General features: G+C 31.8%; 1 protein-coding gene across 1 annotated transcript in view; it reads right to left on the reverse strand.

The window, feature by feature from the left end:
- Positions 1-2,226: 2,226 nt before the first annotated feature.
- Positions 2,227-24,468, reverse strand: part of LRRC40 (leucine rich repeat containing 40) — a 55,952-nt gene continuing 33,710 nt past the window's right edge. Inside the window, exons 8-15 of the mRNA XM_067726545.1 lie at positions 21,489-21,576; positions 21,327-21,372; positions 14,385-14,493; positions 11,632-11,739; positions 8,978-9,088; positions 8,353-8,430; positions 5,942-6,127; positions 2,227-3,662 (exon numbers count right to left, since the gene is read on the reverse strand). Of these exons, the coding sequence (XP_067582646.1) occupies positions 3,557-3,662; positions 5,942-6,127; positions 8,353-8,430; positions 8,978-9,088; positions 11,632-11,739; positions 14,385-14,493; positions 21,327-21,372; positions 21,489-21,576 (832 nt within the window). The 3' untranslated portion in view covers positions 2,227-3,556. The remainder of the gene's footprint in view (positions 3,663-5,941; positions 6,128-8,352; positions 8,431-8,977; positions 9,089-11,631; positions 11,740-14,384; positions 14,494-21,326; positions 21,373-21,488; positions 21,577-24,468) is intronic.

Consider the following 24,468-nt stretch of genomic DNA (forward strand, 5'->3'; position numbering starts at 1 on the left):
AGGCATCTGTTCAGGGCAGAAAGGAATGTTTTATGTTAATTTTTACTCTAGAAAATTTGGTTTTAGCTTTGATGACACCTAGTGTCAATGGAATGCAATAAATGTTTAATACTGCTTTATGGTGTTTAGGCATTTCCCTTTAACATCCTCAACGACGTTTTCCTCCTCAAAAATGCAAGCCTTAGTATTCATGAGAAAGATAATTGATAGATAAACCAGATATTTTTGTGTCAAGAGCCAATCAAGTTTCTCTCTGTACTCAGTGTATAGAAGGGACTAAAGGAAGCTTAAGGACAATGACACTGTCTTCATATGAAAGAGGAATTTTTTCCTAGTTGAAACATCAGAGGTAAAAATCTACTGAATTCTGTTTGTAAATTTCAAAGACCATCAAAAACAACCTTGCAAAAAGTAAGGTTTGCAGGTACTGTATTTTCATTTTTCCCACCTTATAACCAGCCAAGGGCATGACCCCACCCAGCTGTATATAAGTAAACCATAAATATGAACTATGGCCTCTTTTGATTCAGAGAAGAAATATTAAATTAGCAACAGTAATTCTAAACAAAGATATTGATTAAATTTTAATTGGTTTGTTAAGAATTAAAAAGAAACTAGATACTATGTTTTTAGGATTTTTAAGTATCCATGAAAATTCTCTCATTCCTAAACTATTTGATAATTGATTTCTTTTGACCTCAGTTATTTTGGGGCATAATCCTTTTATTACTGTATAATGAAGCTCTAATTCTACCTATTTATATTAATATTTTTCCATATGCTAAACACATGCACACACACACAAATTTTCCATTTTTCATTTGAGGTCATATAATTTCACTAATTTCAGTTAGTGAAATATTTCACTCTTCTGTAAGTTTAAAAAAAAAATCCTAAGCAGTGATGCAACACTGGGCCACTATTTCAGTAAAATGAAGACAGTCTCTAGACTCATATTCTTTTATGACATCTGACTTCTCTACCATATGTGCAGCTAAACAGTGACATCTTAAGGCCAAGTAACTAGAGCTCCTTTAGCCAGAGAAAGAACTTGAATTGGGATCTGTTTTCAAAGAAATTCCATTATATTATCAAGTAATTTTCAAGTTTACAATTTGCAATTGGTAGATCTTTGTAAATGCTTCTTTATTTATGACTTCTTTTGCAGTCTTTGTGAACATTTTAATGTGCACTAGAGTAAACACTAACATTTTACAGACATACTGTATATTAATGCATGCATTTCACTGCATAGTTTATTGACACTACCCTTGTAAAGCTTTTATGGAAGAAACAACAAGCCACAGCGGTATAGCAAAAGAGGCTTAATCTTTATAAATTGGGGCCTTTTCTGTCTCTTTGCTAGCTTAGGTGGCTGTATACAAATTCGGGTGGGAGGGGGCTGGAAACACCTCTTACCATTTAAGGTTTTCTACGTGGGTGAACTCTAGCCAATACAAAACAAATTGCTTACTTTAATAACAAATTTTACCATTTTATAAAAAGTTAAATCATGACATGTTTAATTGAAATGGCTGTATTGTAATTAATATTTTGAGATAATCGTGATTTTGAGCTCAAATTATATATAAAAATTGTCATTTTTGTATGTGTTAAAAAAGAAATTACTCTATCACAATTAACAGTACTTTTTAGTTGAATTACATATTGATGTAAATAAAAACTGAATGAAGACATATTTACTACTTTATTAACATAGATTGTGAATGTAGTTAATGGTTTTTTTGCAGTATGAGACCATGACAACCTTGAAAGCTGCTTCATTTTATGTGCAAAGAAGTCCTATGAATCTATATTTTAAATTTACTGAATCAGTGAAATTACGTTGTCAGTTAATTTGCAAATGCAAGCTGTATTCTCCAGTTTTATTTTACGTATTGACACTTATCAGTAAAGGTGTACAATGTGATTAGAATGCATTTTGAAGATGCTTTCTGTACAGATACAAAATACAGGGACTAAAATAATGCTGTGCAGTGTATAGCAGAGCCATTTTTCGGCTTTGGTGTACTCAACTTTTTCAGTATTTAAAAAAAGTGTTTTGAATAACATAAAAGTCTCTTTATTGTATAAATAATAAAATGTCACCTTATTGTAAAATGTCTTTTGTTTAATACCGAAGCAGATTTCTTAGGCAGCCACAGAGTTGTTGTATGAAAAGGGCATGTTTCTTTTAAACCAAAAACATAAACATTGTAATCAATATTTGAAAAATGTAACTTTTTAATGAACACGTAGTATTTATCTTTATTAGCAATGATTTTTTTTCATAATATGAGCATGTCTCAATCATCCAAAAGCTATCTATCCATCCATCCACCTGTCTATCTATCTACCTACCTACGTACCTATCCATCCAACTATTTATATAAACTAATATACATTCTATTGATTAGTTACTTAATAGAATCACATAGTATGTTTTATAATGACTGACTAGCCTACTTACTTCTGATATTTTTGGTATAAATGTTTATATTTGATTTTTATCAAATATAACAAATTCCCTTTTAGAAAATTACCACATGACTACAAGCAAATTTAAAAATTAAGACCCTGGAAATAAAAAAAAGGCACAAGGATGGATTAGAACACATCAACAGAGTAATTATATATACAAATACCTGCTTAGTAAGTATTTAAACAAAATACATTTCAAGATTTCTATGTAGTATATGCTATTATTTTCTGTTGCTGTTATCCATAAAAATTAATAAAATTTCAGTACTTTTTTTTAAAAGAACAAAAGGTATTTTTTAAATGCTCACACTCTGAGGGAAAAATATGCAGATCCAGTTCCTTTAAATTTGTTGAATCTAGAAGTACTAGATTACTGTATCGAAACTTAACACTAAGACATCTTAAAAAAAAAAACAAAACCCAGTCAAGTTTTAAATTCAGAATTGTGAGAGCAATTATAACAACACTTTTACTATTTTCTCCACCAATAACCATATCTTATGTAGCATTTCTGTGACATTAGAAACCCCGACAAAATGATTTCATGAAACATGTAAAAAAGGCTAGGAAAAAACATTTCAACTATATAAACAAAAACAAGCCAGTAAATATTAATTTGAAACTTATACTGACACCAACCACATCATAAAAGTCCTATTATGGATAATGAAAAGTCTTATTTTTTTAAATGCCAAAGAACAGTATTAAACAAAATTCAATTCAATTTTATATCCAATAAAAGGGTAGAAACTGGATGGTCATATTCAAGTCAATTGGTCATAATATACGTAACACAAACAGAAATGGGAAAAAAAACCCCACCTCTACAACAATGCTTTGTCATTATAAAAATATTAAACTGTGATAAATAAAAATTCACTTCTGAAGAAACTGTTTGCTATGTTATAAGGGAATGAAAGTGAGGATAAATCTTATGCAAAACATTCAGAGCAAATGTATGAACACTATATGTAGTTACACCATTATAAATGTACATGATACCTTAGAAATATGTTAGTTATCAATCTAAGAACTCTAAGAATTAACATGACCAAGATTATGTAACAACTCCAACTTAAGTAGGAATTCGGTCTCTCAAATATTCCAGAATAGCAGCTGTTCCTTTCATTAATATGGCTGCTCGAGGAACGCGGAACGGATTTCCATCTAGTAGCAATGTCCTAAACAAAGGAGAGAAATTAAGAATTTAAAACATTTTCTATTAGGGAGGCTTTTCTTCTAATTTCATTTGCTATTTTATAAGCAAAATTTGTGTGTTTTTAAGAATTTGTCCCTTTTCAAATCTAAGCATTAAAACAATTGGAATTGTAACTACAATAATGACTGAAACAACATTAAATGAATACTTATTATGTGAAAGGTATTGTTCTAAGTAACTTACATTCACTGACTCTCTTAATTATCTTAACAACCCTGTGATGTAGGCACCATTAATATTTCTATTTTATAGATAATGAAACACAAGTTCAGGAAGGTAAGAAAGTCTTGTCCAAGATCACACAGCTATTAAACAGAAGAGCTGCGATATGAACCATCATTTTACCCATCACCTTCTCAAGCCTATAATGACCATATACTAAATGGGTGAATTATATTTATACAAGTGTTAGAATGAGCAAACTGACAAATACTCATACCAAAGACTATAACATAGTCGATATAACCTTTTCCACACTGGGAACATTAACATGTCTGCCTTCATACTCCTTCCCTTGACCAGACACAATATATAAAATCTATTTTAAATGTTCTGAAATGAGGTTCAGTTTAAGATCTAAGTGCTGGTTGATTTGTTTCTTTATTTAATTAATGAAATATCTTAAATTATAAGATAGAGACTTTTATATTAATTTTCAATAACTTTAAGTGTTTATGTAAATAAAAGTCAAAGGATTCACAACATATTATACCATAGATCTAAATTATATCTTCAAATATTCCTGTACCTTGGGAATTATTTTAAAGAATGATTTTCTTAATTTATAGAAAAAAAGTTAATTACAGTCAATCTTCATTACTCAGACTCCAAATTTGCTTATTCACTAAAATTTACCCATAACCCCCAAATCAATACATGTGGCATTTTGAAGGTCATTTTGGACGAGCAGCAAAAAATTTGAGTCACTTGACAGGCACATTCCCAACTGAGCTCAAACAAGGTGACACTCTGCCTTTTTTGTTTCAGCTCCCATACTGTAAACAAATGTTCCTTCCATGGTCTATTTAGTGCAACATTTTTTGTATTATTGTACCTTTTCTTGGTGATTTCACTGTTTAATATGGCCTGCAAGCGTAATGCTGAAGTGATGTCTAGTTTTTGTAAGCACAAGAAGGATGTCATGTATCTTACACAGAAGATACGTATGTTAGATAAGCTTCATTCAGGCATAAATCACAGTCCTGTTTGGCCATAGCTCAATATTAATGATTTAACAATATTAAATAAGGCATCTTAATACAGAAACACACATAACACAAGGTTATATGTTGACTGGCTGATGAAAACATGACCAGAGGCTTGAAAGAGCCTAACTCTGTTATTTCCCCTAGGGAGCAATGGTTTAAGTATTTACTAATTTGGTGTTCATGGAGACTTTATAGAATACAACTATTGCACATAACAATAATCAACTTACTTGTCTTCTATAATTCAGTATTGTGAGGTACCAGAGAAAGATACTAGTGCCACTCTAGTAAAGTAAAATACGCTAAACCATCATATGCAGTTTTCAATAATTAAATTTTTCTGACACATTCTGATAACTACTGGGCTTTCTGTTCATGTCTCAAATTCCCTTTATATTCACTTAACAAGCACTTATTAGGTGCTTACTATGGTCTAGGCACTGGGGTAACTCTTCCAAAGGAGGACAAAGAAATGGTATAAATGAGTCCAAATAAAGCAGGATGGGAAATCAGAGAAGGGACTAACTCTGCCTGGAATATCGGAAAGGTTTTCAAAGGTGATTATTAGGTTGATTACTGATAAAAGCAGGGTAAAGGCACTTGAGGCTGAGGTAACAGCAAACACAGAGTAAGAAAGACCATGCTGGCCTTGAAAAAATGGTAGTAGTCTGTAATCAGATATTGAAAAAACTTATATGCACAGCTAAGGAATTTATATTTCCTTGACATTTTTATGCAGTAGAGTTTCAGATTATATACATACATAGTGATGAGAAAAGTATCACTAGAAACAATAAATTGCTGTATTTACACATATACATACTGTATAAAAAAAAACTAAAAAATATATTTGGTAACATTTGAAAAACAGAATTGGGATTCGGAGTTTTGTTACCTGTTATTTTTAATGGGACATTAAATTTTTTATTTCAACTTGCCTGCAAGAGTACCTCAAAAAACAAAAACAAAACAAAACAAAAAAATAACACTTCAACAAATCGAATGGAAAAACTTAGTAGAATGGTGCATTTACCTTAAGTTCACACAATTACCGAGCTCTGGTGGAATTTGTAGGAGGTCATTATTTTGAAGGTCCAATGTAATCAGATTTTCCATTGTCTTCATTTTCTGAGGGTCCACAGATCCAACCTGATTATTACTAATCAAAATTGTTTCAAGTGTGGGAATTCGATACAGAACTTCAGGTAGTATTTTGAACCTATAAGAATATGAAGAGAACACCTAAATATATTAGAATCAGAAGCAAAATCATTCCTTCAAATAGAGATAAAGTTTATCTCAAATAGAGATAAAGTTTTCTTAATGTAAGTTTTTAATATTTGGTATAAGTTCTGCATTTAAATTTTTCAGAAAAATTTTTAAAACTGGATTAATTCTGGAAACCTTGAAATATATATTAAGTGGACACACTTGTAACAGTTTCTATTTAATGTATAAAATCAAACAAAAGTTTGGAGTAAATTCTCCTATGTTTTTCTTTTCTCATTCAGGAGACAAGGAAATCTTCCTGAAGTGCTCTCAGTATAATGTCTCCATGTAGGTATTCTTCCTTAGTTCACTTTTACTTCTTATGAAAGAGAATCACTGCCAATATCTTAAGTAAAAGTTAGAGATTTATACTTTGCTTTGACTTAAGCTTCGAAACTGACTAGTTTTGTCATTTTTTCAACAACCAAAAATACACTCATTTTGGTTTTTGAAAAAATGACAAAACTACTATAGGCTGCTGGCTTTCTCACCCAAAGCAGCCCTGAAGATGCCACAAGAGAGATGGGAAAGCTTATGGCTCTCAGAGCAATTCTCAGTAATTAACACAAAATCCCTGAGGATCTTTTGGGGGACAGAAGCTAGTTTGGTTTTAGTGTGAGGCAAACTGCTGCCTCAACTAGAAAAGACAAGGATGAGCTGAAAGAAAGCTTTACAGTTGGCCTTTTCACTTCCCCATACTGCCCTTCCTTTGCTGCCTTGATGTTTAAGAAAAAAAAAAAAAGCAATAATGAACAGTAAACTCAAGGCACCTTTGTAATTAGAGGGATCGGAGAATCAATAACAAGGAGTACAGATGGACCAAACCACCCTAAATAGTATCTCCTCTTTTTCTCCCGCACAACCCATAAATAAGGTAATTAAAAAAGATGTAGCTCACCAGTTAACACAGAAGTTACGGTTAGGTTTTGCCAGCTCCCCAAAAGACATTAATTAACAATGCAATTGATAGCTCAATAGAGAATCGATAGTTCAATTCAAAAATAAAAATTAGAAGAAATCTGAGAAGTGCATATATTTTTAAATAATGACAACAGTGGTATAACCTACACATGAGAAAACACAAATAATAGAGTAGACGGAACAAAAACTTAAATAGGCAATATTTTAACATCACTGTGCCTTAGATTCCTCATCTGTAAATGAGGAATAATAATAGTACTAAACTTATATACTTGAAGACCTTGGTATAGTATCTGTAATATATTAAATGATAGCTAATAATATTTATATTAACTTTTACCAGAATCAACTTTCACCATAGGAAACAATATGACATAGTTGTTAAGAGCCCAACTTCTAGAGTCAAAACACCTGGGCTCAAACCCCAGCTCTATAATCTATGTGAACCTTAAGTGAGTTACTTAATTCCTAATCCTCGATTTCTAAATGGACATAATAACAGAACCTACCATGTAGGGCTTTTGTGAGGATTAAATGAGGTAATACATGTAAAGTACTTGGTCCGGAGTCAGCAGATAATAAATATTAATAAATGAGCTCCCAATAAATACTAGCTATTCTTAATTATTAGTAGTATCTTCATAGTGTTTACAGAATAAAATCTAAATTTCACTGGGTATAAAAAGCTCTTAAAGGGCTGGCTACTGCTTACACACCCAACTTCATTTGTGACTTCCACTCTTCTACTTTCCCACTTTGTGGTCCGAGCCATATTGAACTTCTTGACGTGTCCCATCATTTTCTCACATCCTTGTGCCTTAGTATATGCTATTTGCTCTACATGGGATGCCATATCCCTGTGTGTCTGGCAAATGTCTATTTTCCAAGCCTCAGTTTCAGAGCTACCTCCTCTACCTTCACGTAATCTCTGGAAACACTTATGTCTATGCACTGTGCTTCCACTACAGTGATTAGAATTATTTATTTGCATATTTGTCTTCCTACTAGCTTACAGGTTTCTTAAAATGGCTAAAAGAAACAAAAAATCTACTAGACATCAGTTGTGAAAATTCTAAAAAAGCAACATCACTTTTAATTCTAAGTAGAACTAAGTGAAAACAAACCTGGATATTTAAATAAAGAAAACATATAGGGCCTTTTTGTTTATTTGGTTCTTTTAGTTGTATTCTCTAGTAAGACCTACAAATTTTCCACAGAAAATTGTTATTCAGATTTGTCTGTTCTGTTTCTTACCTATTAAAGGAAAGGTTGATTGTTTGTAGTCTTATCAATGATTCCATTTCTTCAGGCAAAGAATTTAAAAAATTATTCCTAAATTAGAGAGAAAAAAGATGATTTACAAAGTTTGAAAATCTGTACAACTTTAGTTTATAATTAAAATGTTGACCAGACAAAAATTTATGCAGCTCAGTTTGTCAATTCTTGATTTCATTAAGGCTGTGTCCTGAGAATTCTGAATCGGTCAGCTGCTTCAAGTATTTGATTAATTTGCCAAATCCTAATGGCAATGTGCAACCAACTGATACTGCAGTTAACTCTTTAATAATAGATTTAACAGGGTAAACCAGGTAAAGTCCAGGTTCGGGAAGATCCCACATGCCGCAGAGCAACTAAGCCCGTGGGTCACACTACTGAGCCTGCACTCTAGAGCTCACGAGTCACAACTATTGAAGCCCACATGCCTGTCTCCACAACAAGAAGCCACCGCAATGAGAAGCCCACGCACCATAACAAAGAGTAGCCCCCACTCGCCACAACTAGAGAAAGCCCACACACAGCAATGAAGACCCAATGCAGCCAAAAAAAAATAAATAATAAATAATTTTTTAAAAAGGGAAGCAACAGTATCAATAAATACCTGAGATCTATAAAGGTTAATTTTTGAAGCATACATAATTCCAAGGATATAAAGGAAAGCTTATTAAAACTGAGATTGACATCAGAAACCATTTCCTTCAGTTCCACAATCCTGAAACAAAAATAATTTTTAAATGTTAATACTATTTGAATTCACTGTCAGAACTTCAAAACTACAAGCAGACTATAGAGGAAAAAAAATCTTACATTATTTTTGCTAATTAAGATTTTCTGTAACTGTTACTTTTCTCATAAAAATTGCAATCAGTTTGGATGTGTAACTGATAAAAATAGGTTTTGAAAAATAGCCATAATATTATCTGTCCAAGAATTTCTATTTGACCTTAAATGTAGATTGAAGTTTAAGAAACCATTCAGTTTATATTTAAACCAATTATGGACAAAAAAAATTCAATCTAGGCAATGTTTATACTATATCTGTGACTTGAATCCATAAAATAAATTGTCAGACATATATTCTGTAACATCGTAGTTATTGTTTTAGACTCCATAATATAAAACCATCTAAGTACCAGAAGTATCTGATACATCAAAATGCTTTTTAGATATGGCAACATTTTAAAAGTATAGTATCTCTTATCCAAATTATCATTTAATCATGATTGCAAGAAAACAGTAAGTTAATTCCTAGGTTTGCTAAGTGTTACTACTAAGCAACTTAAGCCAAATACTTAGAGAGGAAGAATTAAATACTTCTAAGTAAACCTGATCAAACTTAGTAGTTTGAAAGTATGATATTAATTTAAGAACAAGAGATGTTACATATGATTTGCCAAAAAACAAAAGTTAAACTGTAAATCATTTTTGTCTATCATATTAGCAAAGAAAAAAAAAAGAAAGAAAGAATATCAAATGCTGTGCTAAAGAAGATTAAAAGTGAAAGAAACCATCATGAAAGATACCATGAGTCTGGATATGTAACTGATAAAACTTTTTTGGAAAGCTTTTGGACTTATGTATCAAGAGCCATACTCTGATTTAGTAATTCTTCTGAAAATTTGGTTTAGAGATACAATGTTTTGTTTTATTTACAATCAAGCTTATGGTATATAGATAAATACATGTTTAAAGTATTGTTTACAACATGGGAAAATGTTTATGACAAATAAACCACTCAAGATACGAATTATATGTATAATTCTAAATGGGTAGCAGCTTGAAATAAAATATGCCAGGAAGTCAATAGAATAAATCAGTGATGAGACGATAAATTACTTGTCTCTTCATTTAGTCCAATATTTTATAAATAAGTATTATTTTTGCAATCAATTTAGTGACTTGTGAAAAAAAATGACAAAATAACTGTGGTAACAGAATAGCATACTGTTTTGCATAAAAATAATCAGACTGTGGAATAATATGAGAAAGTAAGCAATAACATAATATCTTTTAACTCCTTCCATCTTCATCCCCAATCACCTTGTTTGATCTAGGATCCCCAAGGCAAACTTGTCATATCTAACAGCCAATCTAAATGCTCAACTATTCTATCAAATACTTTCTGAACACTTTAAACAAGAGAGAAAAAGAAGATGAACTAGATCCCCTTTCTCAGTAGAATCTCTTAAAGTTATCACCTTTCAAGATCTACATTCCTCAAACTATTCTCTATAAATAGAATGCAAGTAATAGTTTGTCTGACTTTTTAAAAATTTTAAGCCATCTAAAAAAATTTTGGGCAGTCAGATGAAATTTCCCCAATACATCATCTTTTCTTTCTTTTTCTTTTTTTTTAAAGTACTTAAGTATTTATTAAGTGCTAGGCACTGGTTAAATGCTTTAAGTGGATATGTCATTTAATTTAACTCTTATAAATAGGTCTATTATTATCTCTACTTCACAACTGAGGAAACTAAGAGAAGCTAGTTAAACCTGCCCAAAGCCACAAAGCTCATAGATCTGGGATATAGATACAAGCAACTGACTCTATTGCCCAAATTCTTTATGATTACCCTATCCTGTCTCCCATAGTGCTGTTTTAATTGCAAGGCTATTTGTCAACTTTCTTTGGGTATATAGTTAATGGCAAGATAACAATCATTTTTAGAAGTTCAACACTATACTAAACTAATATTCTCTCAAAACCTAAAGATTGTGCTATAATTAACATCCAGAGAGATGTATTAAACAGTACAAAGTATAATGCAAATGATTTCTAATGTTTGTAAATGAAGAATCCTTTTCTAGGAGAAAAATGTTAACAGAGTTGTCAATTTTGCTTTTACTATCAGTGGAAAAATTCACTGGCTTGGCAATTCATTAACATAAAGCCCCAAATTCCTATTAATCTACATGAAATTGGCTTTAGATGATCTCTTAAAACTTTCCTCTGATATTTCACTATATAGGAAAAAAGTAATATTTTTAATAATTCTAATACCTATTTTCCAAGTTTAAAATGTAAATGAAAAAGAAAGTTTTAACCTATCTATCTCTCAGAACCAATGTTAAAAGTGTCTCAGGGAATACTTAAGTAAATTTTACCAAATCCCTCAAATATTAACAATGTAAGAAATTTTACATATACTTTTAAATTAAAAAACTATGAAAAATAATTATTCTTGCAACTAAGATGCAAGTACAACTGAGAATGATTCACAACTTAACAGAAATAGCATCACGAACAGTTCTTACCTTTTGGGAATTTCACATAGCTGATTCTTACTGAAGTTAACAGAAGTGATAATGTTACTTTTTACTGCATCAAACACTTCATCAGGAATCAAAGTTGTTTGTTTATCACTAAATGAAAAATGGTTTAAAATGCATCATTCTTAGCAATCTGGAAAGATATGATTATTGCTTTTCATTTTAAAGGCCTTTAAAGATTTCATAAGGAGATTTTTCAAGGTAGTTGATTATGAAGTTCTGTAAAAAATGCTAAAAAAACCTGCCAACCCACAAAATGTTAACTGTTAGGAATTCAGACAACATATTGTGTCATAACGCTTTGTGCCACACCTTCTGTGTAGTCATATACTCAATGGGAATAAAAACAAATATCTTCAGAGCCTAAGATGTCCAAAAGTCATACAGTAAAGGAACAGTAAATAGATTCCTCTACCTCAGAGTAAAACTAAATGTATAATTTAAAGAACTGTTCTCACCCCTTTTCTTAAAAATCTCTAACACAGGTTAGCTCTCAACTTTCTTTGGGTATATAGTTAACTATAAGACAACAATCATTTTTAAAAGTTCAACACTGTACTAAACTAGTTTTCTCATAACCTAAAACAATTTCTCTCTCATTTAGCATGTGAAAAGGTACACAGGGTAGTGGCCTTGGATTAAACTATTCCTGGTTCTTCCATTAATAAAATAAGCTTTGTAATTTACCTTCCTTAAACCTCAGTTCTATGAAATTAGAATCTGAAGAATTAGTCATTGTTATTTATGTCAGATTTTTTGCAAATATAAACATAAATACATTTCCTTTTCATTAAAATTTTCAGTTATATTTTCAATAAAATATAAATTTAATCTTAAATGAAAGTATAGTAGAACTCTGACATTTGCAGATTTAACAATTTTATGTTATAATTAGCTGTTATGCTTATGTTATTCTTTTACAATTTTTAATGCCTAACCTCATCCACTTAAAAGAATCTTCAATGGAGTGTCGAATGACTGTATGAGCAAGAAAACAATATTACATATAATGTGTGTTATGGGAGAACTGTATAAGAAAAGCATACAGTATACAGAAAGATAAAAGGTAAAAAAAAATGATAAAAAGCCTAGATTTCACTGTTATTATGCCTTCCACTTTTGCTTTCAGGACCCATTTTCTGCTGTGCAGATGGAGCACTTCTATCTTTTCCATCAGAAATGCTCAAGTCATGGGAAACTGATTTATTCAAATTAAACTTTGAAGATTTACGCTATGTTTAAAACTTTAGTTGAAGGCATTTATGCTTTAAGATTGGGAAATAATTTATATTTTAAATAGAATACTCCTGTCCAATTAAAGACTCCAAGGAAAACAAATTACAATAAATTTCAAATCAAAACAATTTAAGATGTATGGTCTTAAGCACTATCTTCATTATGCTTTTGTGACATCTGTACCTTTAAAGGATGGGAATGATTACACCCCACCAAAAAAAAGTTGTATCAATACTACTTTATAGATTTTTTAAATGATTAAAAGCAAGAGCATATGTGAAGTACCTAGTACAAAGTCCAGCACAGAATAGAAACTCAATAAATCATATCCATGCAGGGTGGAGAGAATGGAACCCAGAGATAAAAGGAATTTTAAGCTAAGAAATTCCAAGGCAGGAATCAAGTCTGTCTGATCATTCAGTGTATTACAACACCTAGCATAGAATTTGATACATACCTAGTAGACTCCAAAAATACCTACTGAATAAATGGATATATTATGCGTAAGATAAGACATGCTAAATTGCTATGTTATGCTAAGGACACAACTACAAGTAGGGAAGAGTACTACCCTGTGTTACAGTGTCAAAGAAGGAAGGTGGTTTAGGGTAGTGATTTCTATGTGAATGGAACATAACAAATCTGAAACAGAGACTGAATCTTAACCACTCAGCAGGTGGTACCTACTGATACATTAAGGAAGAGAGGCCAGAAATTAATGCTGGCTGTGTGGGTAACTGAACAAACCCAGTCACTATCTAACTTGAGTCTGTATTCTTTTTTATTTTCATTACAATACCCAGACATGAGCTAATCACTGCAAGAGTTTTGACAGTATTGGTTTTTATCATTGTTGCCTTAGATAGTACTGAAGAATACTTGACAACCACTTCCAATCTCTGCATAGGTATCTTCTTTCTCCAATCGAACACACACCCATAATATATAAAAATTATTAGACTTCTGCCTCAGTTTATATACCAACATTGTAATTATTTCAGGTTTATCATATGTGCTACCAGAGCACATTATTATGACATATTATTTGACTTGTATTCAAATATATAAACAGAGTACAACCTCTCACGCTTTGCCTGTTTGAGGTGTTCATTAAATAAATGATACTTATTTTTTAGTTACCAATATAGGAGCCCCTCCAATATAAAATTCTCTCTGGATGTTGGTAACTGAGTCAGAAAATTTTATTACCAATGAATACTGTCACTCTTATTTTTTATAATAATAAAATGTTCTTTATTATAAAAATTTTACTATTAACAACCGTTTATCTATCTCTTAAGCCTAATCAACACAAATCACCTAAGGAATGGGCATTTAAGTTCACTGTACTTTTAATATGCTTTTATCTCATCACTGTTTTTGCAATTGCTATTATTCTAAGTACTAATGCACTCTGATGAATTCTTCACCAATTTTTCTGAAGGATTATTTCTAAAAGTTTCCTATGTGTTTTGCAACATTTAAAAAAATGAATTACATACCTATAGTCTAATATTTTTAATGTGATGATGGCGTGTACATTGACTCTAGATTCACTTGGTAGTGTCATGGCAGTCTCAGTAACAGAATCACTTTGGCTAAGTCCATCATCTGGCAAAAGAAAAGTTATATAAAAACCAATATTTATACTGCAAAGTCATTTTTAAAATTCTTAAAAATATTTAAAAATAGTTTATATGATTTCTATTGATAGATATTACTGGTAAAAATATCTTTTCATATGCTTTATTTCCAATATCTCAAATCTAGATCTAGAATTTAATCTTTATTTAATAGAAATAAAGTTCAAAATATTTTAATAAATCCTACCATAAGAAAATTTAGGAGTAGGAAAGAATAAAGAATAACTACAATGTCTCAGAAGAAACAATGACAAGCAATCCTTCCTCTTAAGCAAGAATAATATGGTATTACTTCTAATGAAGGAATTTGTTAACAAAGGAAAAGTATTATTTCCCAAAAATTTCTACCAAATAGGCATCTGCCTATCTTTTCAGTTTAGGATACTATGAAGCTGATTATCCCCAATCATTTAAAATCTGGCAATTTGCAGAGTCAAGTAAGCTTTTGGTACATTACTCACATTAAGATCTTTCTTAGCAAATTAAGACTTTATTTTAAATAGATATTTCCTAACATGCATACCTACTTACACATTTACATACAATCAACCCTTTCACTAATCTCCAGAGACTGTTTAATGTTTCACACTGTCATAATATGGCATAAAAAACAAAACAAACAAAAATCATACACATTTAAAAGAGAGAGCTTTGTGATTTTTTGGCAAAAGAGACTTCAGCAATCTAGACAGAAATAAAAGAAGACTATTAATTTTCAGCGATGCAAAAACGATAAAACGGTCCTAGTATTCATATGTTAAGAGCAGAGGCTTGCCAAAAGAACATTAAAAAAAAAAAAAAATCAGTAGTATCCTTGATCTTGCTTCAACCCAGCAGGCATTTAGTGAACATTTGTTGAATAATACCAAGTGTATTTCTCTTGCATTAAGCTCATCAGTTATTCATTAATCAATAATTATTAAGTGATTATTTTCCACACAAATACATATCATATAAATATTTTATTTACAGAAGTAGCACAGAATAAATGACAGAATATCAAATAGAAATAAAAGACACCGAGAGAAATATTAATACCAAGTGAAATGCTTTGGTATTTAGAAGTTCCCTAGCGATTTGGTTATGTCACTTTAAAAAATACGTAATATATATTGCCAAATTACATCAGCAGAGAGATATATTAAACCAGCAACAAAACCCAGCATTATTTTTTAAATATACATGTATATTAGCATGATTACATATTGAAATAGAATATTCTCAACACTTTCCAAAGAGCTACTTTTAATAATCAGCATGAAGGAGACTGTAAAGAGAGAGGCTGATGTCTCTTGGGAGGGGACTACTGTGACAAATAGATTTATTTTTCATTGTATGTTCTTATATATTGCTTGAATTTTTTTTACCATATACATTTATTGACTTTTTGATTAAAAAAACTAAGATGGCGATATTCCATAAACTGATCTAGATTCAATGTAATCCCTATCAGAAACCCAGCTGACTTCTTTGTAGAAATTAACAAGCTGATTCTAAAATTTGTATGCGATTGCAAGAAACCCAGAATAGCCAAGACAAACCCAAGAAAGAAGAATAAAGTAGGACTTACACTTCCCAATTTCAGAACTTAGTACAAAGCAATGGTATCAAGATAGTGTAGTACTGGCACAGGATAGACATACAGATCAATGGAATAAAATTGAGAGTCCAGAATAAATCCTACATTTATAGTTAAGTGATATTCAACAAAAAATGCCAAGACCATTCAGTGAGAAAAGAATTCTTTTCAACAAATGGTACACAGAAACTGGATAGTCACAAGCAAAAGAATGAAATTATACCCTTATCTCATACTATATATAAAAATTAACTCAAAGTGGATCAAAGACATGAATGTAAGAGCAAAAGTATAAAACTCATAGAAGGAAAAATAGGAGAAAATCTTTATAAAACAGGATTTTGCAAAGGACTTTTAGATATGAAACCAAACACATAAGCAAAAAAAGAAAGAAAATGATTCCATCAAAATTCAAAGAAAACTTGTTTCAAAGGACCCTATCAAGAAAATGAAAAGACAAACCCACAGAAGCCTAGAAAATATCTGCAAATCATATATCTGACAAGAGACTTATATCTAGACTACATAAAGAATTATTACATCTCAATAATAAAAATAATTAAAAATTGGGCAATGTATCTCAATTGGGCAATGTATTTCTCCAAAGATATACAAATGGCTAATAAGCACATGATGTTCAACATTATTATTCATCAGGGAAATGCAAATCATATCTACAATGAGATACCACTTCATACCCACTAGAATGGCTAGAATCAGAAAGTCAGAAAACAAGTGTTAGTGAGGATGTGGAAGAATCAGAACCTTAATACAATACTAATGAGAATGTAAACTGGTGTAGCTGCTTTGTGAAAAACAGTCTGGCAGTTCTCAAATGACTTAATATAAAATTACCATACGACCCAGCAATTCCACTCCTAGATATATATGCAAGAGAAATGAAAACACGTTCACACTGAAACTTGTAAATAAATGTTTATCACTGCATTATCCATAATAGCCAAAAGGTACTGCAATTCTTTTTGAGGTGATGAAAATGTTTAAAACTGACTATGGCAATGGTTGTACTTACCTGTTAATATAACAAAAAAACATGTAGTTGTACAATTCTAATGGAAGAATTGTATGGCATGTGAATTACATGACAATAAAGCTGCTTATTTAAAAAAAAAAAAAAAGCTGTATTTTACAGCTCCCCTTACATGAGTGGCCGCAATATAAGTTCTGACCAATGGCATATGAGAAGAAGTCATGTACAATACAACAGCTTAATATATATCCTAATATATTTAATTGACCTTGTACCTTATAATGCCATAAAACATACCTTTTTAAAGTATAGAAATCATACAATGTCTACTCTCAGAGGACAATGAAATTAAACTAGAAATCAACAGAAAGATAACTGGAAATTCTCAAAATATGTGATTATTAAACAACACATTTCTAAATAACACATAGCTCAAAAAAGAAATCTAAAGAGAAATTCTACAATATTTTTAACTACATAAAAATAAAACCACAACTTATTAAAATCTGTTGTATGCAGTGAAAGCAGTGTTTAGAGGGAAACTCACAGCATTCACTGCATATACTAGAAAAAAAGAAAGATCTAAAATCGCCAATCTAAGTTTCTACCTTAGGAAATTAGAAAAAGAAGAGATAATTAAATCCAAATTAAGAAGAAAAGAAATAAGAACTAGAGTAGAAATTGATGAAATTGAAAACAGGAGATCAATAGAGAAAAATCAATAAGACCAAAAGCTAGTTATTTGAAAAGATCAATAACATTAGTATGCCTCTATGCCAGGCTAACTAAGAAAAAAGGAGAGAGGACACAAATGACTAATATCAGAAATGAAAGAGAAGACATCACTGCAGGTTCCATGCACACAAAAAAGGATAATGAAAGAATACTAAGAACAATTCTATGTCCACAATTTTGATAACCTAGATGAAATGGGTGAATTCCTAGAAATACACAATCTTCCAAAACTCACACAAGAAAAACCAGACAATCTGAATAGGCCTATTACCTATTAAAGAAATCGAATCAATAATTAATAACCTTCCAAAACAGAAAGCACCAGGCCCAGACAGTATGACTGGTGAATTCTACCAAACATTTAAGGAAGAAATTATACCAATACTCTACAATCTTTTTCCAAGGAATGAAGCAGAGGGAATACTTCCTCATTCCATAAGGTCAGTACTACCCTAATACCAAAACCAGACAAAGAAATTGCAAGAAAATAAAACTAGAAAGCAAAATCTCTCATGAACATACATGTAAAAATCCACAACAAAATACTTGCAAATCAAATCTAAAAAAAGTATAAAAAGAATTATACACCATAACCAACTGGGATTTAACCCAGGTATGCAAGGCTAGTTCAGCATTCAAAAAATCAACTAATGTAATCCTTCATATCAACAGGCTAAAAAAGAAAAATTACATGGTCATATCAATAGATGTATAAAATGTGTTTGATAAAATCCAACAGGCATTTATGATAAAAACTCAGTAAAACAGAAACAAGAGAACTTTCTCAATTTAATAAAGACTGTAACAGCCCTACAGCTGTCATAATTAATGTTGAGAAACTTGAAGCTTTCCCCCTAATATCAGGTACAAGGCAAGGATGTTCCCTCTCTCCACTCACTCCTCTTCAGCACTGCACTGGAAGAAGTTCTTGCTAATGCAATAAGACAAGAAAAGAGATAAAAGGTACACAGATTGGGAAGGAGGACATAAAACTGTCTTTGTTCACAGATGGCACCATCATATTGTTAGAAAATCCAAAAATAACCTCCTGGAACTAATAAGTGATTATACTATAGTAAGGCTGCAGGATATTAGGTTAATGTATAAAAGTAAATTGTTTTCCTCTATATCAACAATAAACAAGTAGAGTTTGAAATTAAAAACACAGTACCATTCACATTAGCATCCAAAACTGAAACACTCAGGTATAAATCTAATAAATGTGAATAAGAACTCTATGAGGAAAACTACAAAACTTTGATGAATGAAATCAAAGAAGATCTAAATAAATGGAGAGATATCCCATATTCATGGATAGAAAGATCCAATACTGTCAAGATGTCATTTCTTCCCTATTTGATCTATATATTCAATGTAATTCCAATCAAAAACCCAGCAAGTTATTTTGTCAGTATCAACAAATTGATTCTAAGGTTTATATGGAGAGGCAAAAGAGCCAGAATAGGAAACATAGTATTGAAAGAGAAGAACAAAATTGGAAGACTGATGCTATCCAACTTAAAGACAGTAATCAAGACAGTGTGATACGGTAAAAGAACAAAGAGATCAATGAACAGAATAGACAATCCATAAAGAGACCGCCATAAATGTAGTCAGCTGATCTTTGACAAAGGAGCAAAGGTAATACAATGGAATATACAAAGGCAAAGATAGTCTTTTTCACAATGATGCTGAAACAATGGGACATCCATATGCAAAATAGCAGCTTTGGGTTTCCCTGGTGGCGCAGTGGTTGAGAGTCCACCTGCCAATTCAGGGCACACGGGTTCGTGCCCTGGTTAGGGAAGATCCCACATGCCGAGGAGCGGCTGGGCCCGTGAACCATGGCCGCTGAGCCTGTGCATCCGGAGCCTGTGCTCCGCAACGGGAGAGGCCACAACAGTGAGAGGCCCGCGTACTGCAAAAAAACCCCACAAAACCCAAAAAACAATAGCAGCTTTATTCATAACTGTCAAAACTTCGAAGCAACCATGACGTCTTGCAGTAGGTGGGTGAGTAGATAAACTGTGGTATGTACAGACAGTGAAATATCATTCAGTGCTAAAAGGAAATAAGCTATCAAGCCTTAAAAAGACGTGAGGGAAGCTTAAATGCATAATACTAAGTGAAAGAAGTCAATCTGAAAAGGTTACAGACTGTATGATTCCAATTATTCGACATTCTGGAAAAGACATAAATATAGAGACAAGAAAAAGATCAGTGGTTGTCAGGGATGGCAGGGATTGTCGGGGGGAGGGCGGATTAATAGGCAGATCACAGAGGATTTTTACAGCAGTGAAAATACTTTGTATATTACAATGATGAATACATGGCATTATACATTTGTTCAAACCCATAGAATGTACAACACCAAGAGTGAACCCTAAGGTACCTATGCACCTGGGGTGATTTTGATGTGTCAATGTAGGCTCATCCTTTGTAAAAAATGTACTATTCTGGTGAGTGTTGCTGATACTGGGGGAGGGTATATGTGTGCAGGCAGAGGACATATGGGAAATCTCTGTACCTTCTTCTCAATTTTGTTGTAAACCTTAAACTAGTCTAAAAAAAAGGCTTTAAAATTTTTTCTAATTATTCTGACATGACTTCTAACTGATTTATATCAGAATAATCAATCTTTCTTGAGGAGAAAGTATATCTGGAGAAAAAAGGACACTCTCTGATTGTCAGAAAATGAGAGTCTTAGAAAATTATGTCAATTTATTTGAAGGGCAAAGTGGAAAATATAAATTACTTAAGTATACAATTATCTTATTTATTTAACATCTACTGACTGACAATATGGTGCTAGACTAGGCTGTGCATAACCAAGAGTTGTGAGCTAAATTAATAGCTACTGTATTTAGCCACTACGTTTTGGAGTGCTTTGTTATGCAGCATTACACTGGCACAAAAAATTTTTTTCTTAATGTTCTAAATGTAGTGTGTGCTACAATAACATACATGAAATAAAAACTGGAATAAATCACAATTTTAGTGAAACATTAAAAATTAAATATATGGTAATTTTTATTTTGGTGCATGTTTGTGCTAAATTAGCATATCCTAAAAAATGTGTTTTGTCTTTATTTTTGTCAGAACTTACCAAAACTATGAATGCAGCATATATTCAAATGCCTGTTAATATACTTCCCAGTCAACAGAACCCTTATATTATACCATAATAGTCAAGTTTTGCTCTTTTTTCAAAGGTAAAGCATTAGGTGCTTACAGAATCTTTTTTTATATTTTCTAATTGCTACAGTATAACACAACTCAAAGAGATTAAGGATAGAACAGTATTATTGTGAATTTAATGATTTTTTAAATAATTTCAGCATATTTATGGCCTAGTGGATTCAGAATTAGAGCCACACCTGCCAGGGAGCATTTTCTCTAAATATTTATACCAAAAATACATATAAATTTATATACTATTAACTCTTTACCACTTTTCATGTTATCCTTCAAAATATGGGAGAAAATAGAAAAGTACCTTTAATCTTGCTTCGTAGATATTTTAAGATTTCTTGGGTTCCTTTCTGAAAATGTGGGGAGAAAGACATATTCACCAAGACATACATTGCAGTTTTATAGATCAACGTGTATGTTTCAATATAAAATTTAAAAACCAGCACTGAATTCTAAATATGCTTACATTTATAATTTCTCTTCGAATCGTTCTCAAAGGATTTCCTTCTAGTGCCAGGAATTTCAAATGAAGTTCTCCCAATGAACAGGGCAGACTACAAAAGATTAAATTGATTTCAAGGAAGACATTAAGGGTAAGTATAATTCAACCAGATTATAAGTAGATTATAAAACTAACATATGACAAACTATACACCATAAAATAGTGTCAAAGAAAGCCTAAGTAATTTAGACCTAAAACATTTCCTCTCAAAATAGACGCCAAACATGTTTAAAAAGAAAAAAAAGAGAGAGATTTGTTTCGATACTATCATATTGTGATTACTAAAAAAAGAATGTGAGCTATAAAACATTTGCTAAATTGTATCCAGTGTCAAAAAGTAAATGTAAGCAAATAAAATATTTCCTAATTGAAAAAAATGAGAAAGAATAATTTTCAATTGCATAATTCATATTTTCATTCAGTAAGGAAAGTAATTTTTATCTTTGGTACACAAAAAGATAACCAGTTTATACACGTAAATATTAAATCTCAAAATCTATTAAGCATCTATAATATACTAGGCATTGGTATAGGGATTTCAAGAACTTTCCCTTAAAAAATTTTTAGTTGAACAAAGGAAAAGGACACATGTATGGCTAACCAAAATATAGGAATTATCTTATGTTGCTGGTGAGCATATAAAATAGCACAGCCACTCTAGAAAGTGGAGTTTTTTCAAGTTAAACATACACTCACCATACAACTAAGCAATCCCACTCCTACATATTTACCCAGGAAAAATGAAAATAATGTCCAACCAAAGACTTACATGAATATTCACAATAGTCAGAAAATTGAAAGTAATCCAAACATCCATCAACTAACTAGTGAAGAGATGAATAAATTGTGGTATATCTGTATAATGAAATAACACTCAGCAATAAAAATGAATAAACTATTGATACACAAAATCACGTGAATGAATCACAAAAGCTTTATACTACAAGAAAAAAGACAGACACAAAAACTATATGCTATGATTTCATTTATATGATATTTTTAAAAGGCATAACTACAGTGACAGAGCACATCACTGGTTGCTAGGGGTTGGGGATATGAAAAGGGGATTGACTGCAAAGGGTACGAGGAGAATTTAGGGAAACAGAAATGTTCTTCATGACTGTAACAATGGTTATACAATTACATACATTTGTCAAAAATCATCAAATTGTATATTTTAATTGGTAGATTTTACTGTATGTAGATTATACATCAACAAATGAATATATTTATATATATATATATATATATATGTAATAAGGCAAGTGCTAAACAAGTGAAGTTGCTCTGAGAGTACAGAAGTAGAAATTAGCAAGGGGAGTAGAGGGAGAAGGGAATAGCAAAGCCTGGATTTGGGCTTAAAAAGAATGGAATTCCATCAGGCAGTCAGGCAGGAAAAGGGCATTCTAAGGTAAAGAAAATGAAGAAAAAGTCAGTACATTTGCAGTTCAGTGTTGTCAGAGTAGGATACCTGTGGGAGTGAAAGATGACAAAGAGAATGAATGAAGTCTGACTGTGAGATGTACTTGGCTGTTACACTAAAAATTCTGGACGTTATCTTTCAAGACAGTGATTCCCAACTGCTGGATGGAAAACCAGACGCATCAAAATCTCCTAGGAATTTTTAAAAATAAAACCCAAAACAATTCTAAGGTTCCATTGTTAAAAATTCTGATTCATTGTTGCCTCAGTATCTGCATTTTTTCTTAAAGCTTCTCATGGGGTTCTGATACATAGCCATATTTGGGAAACAGTGCTGTAAGAATGGAGAATCATCAAAGTTTTTTAGTAGAAGAACAACCTGATAATTTGTACTTTATAAAAATTACTCTGGTAGCATTGCAAGGAATCAATATTTTAGTTAGAGGAGATTTTGGAGGGGTAAAAAATGCATAGAATGGTCTAATATCTAGGAAGTATGAGATCAGATGAAAGGAAGGAAAATACTTATAAGTTTCATTATGTTCTAGGCCCTGTGATATATACACACTTTATATCCAGAGCTCTGGAGAAAGAGAAACATATATATCAGAAATATTTGTACCCATTACTCTATTTATTTAATATTATTTGTCATTGTTTTGGTTTTAAATATTTGCTTTCTGCTGCTTTCACGTAGTAGCCAAAATAAGACCGTTATGGGGAAAAATGTATGTGTCAATACTTATGAGGCAAGCGATTATTTCATTCATTATTTATAAGTACTTTTAGGAATATCCAGGTCACTTATTAATTCTGTCATAAAGAGAAGTGAGTGGAAAGAATGGTCACTGTCCAAGCATTCAAATCTATGGTCAAGATGTACCATATGGGGCTTCCCTGGTGGCGCAGTGGTTAAGAATCCGCCTGCCAATGCAGGGGAGATGGGTTCAAGCCCTGGTCCAGGAAGATCCCACATGCACATGCCATGGAGCAACTAAGCCAATGCACCACAACTACTGAGCCTGCACTCTAGAACCTGCGAGCCACAATTATTGAAGCCCACACGCCTAGAGCCCATGCTCCACAACAAGAGACACCACCGCAATGAGAAGCCCACGCACTGCAACCAAGAGTAGCCCCCACTCACCGCAACTAGAGAAAAGCCCGCACACAGAAACGAAGACCCAATGCAGCCAGAAACAATAAATAAAATAAAATAAAAAGATGTACCATATGCCATATGTACATTGTGAAAACAATTTTGATTTTTAAAAAGTTATTGAAATATACACATAGAAGAAAGTCTACCTTGCTTAACCTTTCTCCTTCTGTGAAGAGCGAACCATGTGTCTGACATCCAAACATAAAACTTCAGACACCTAACTGGCATACAATCCTAGGTGAGTCTGAGTCTTTTTTTAATGTATCTGTAAAATAATTCCATCTCTAAATATTATGACTTTATAACTCCTTATGATTCTTTGCTCACTACCCTCTTCCTCTGCAGCTCCAACACAATCAA

Source organism: Pseudorca crassidens, chromosome 2, assembly GCF_039906515.1.
Source record: "Pseudorca crassidens isolate mPseCra1 chromosome 2, mPseCra1.hap1, whole genome shotgun sequence".
Classification (NCBI taxonomy): domain Eukaryota; kingdom Metazoa; phylum Chordata; class Mammalia; order Artiodactyla; family Delphinidae; genus Pseudorca; species Pseudorca crassidens.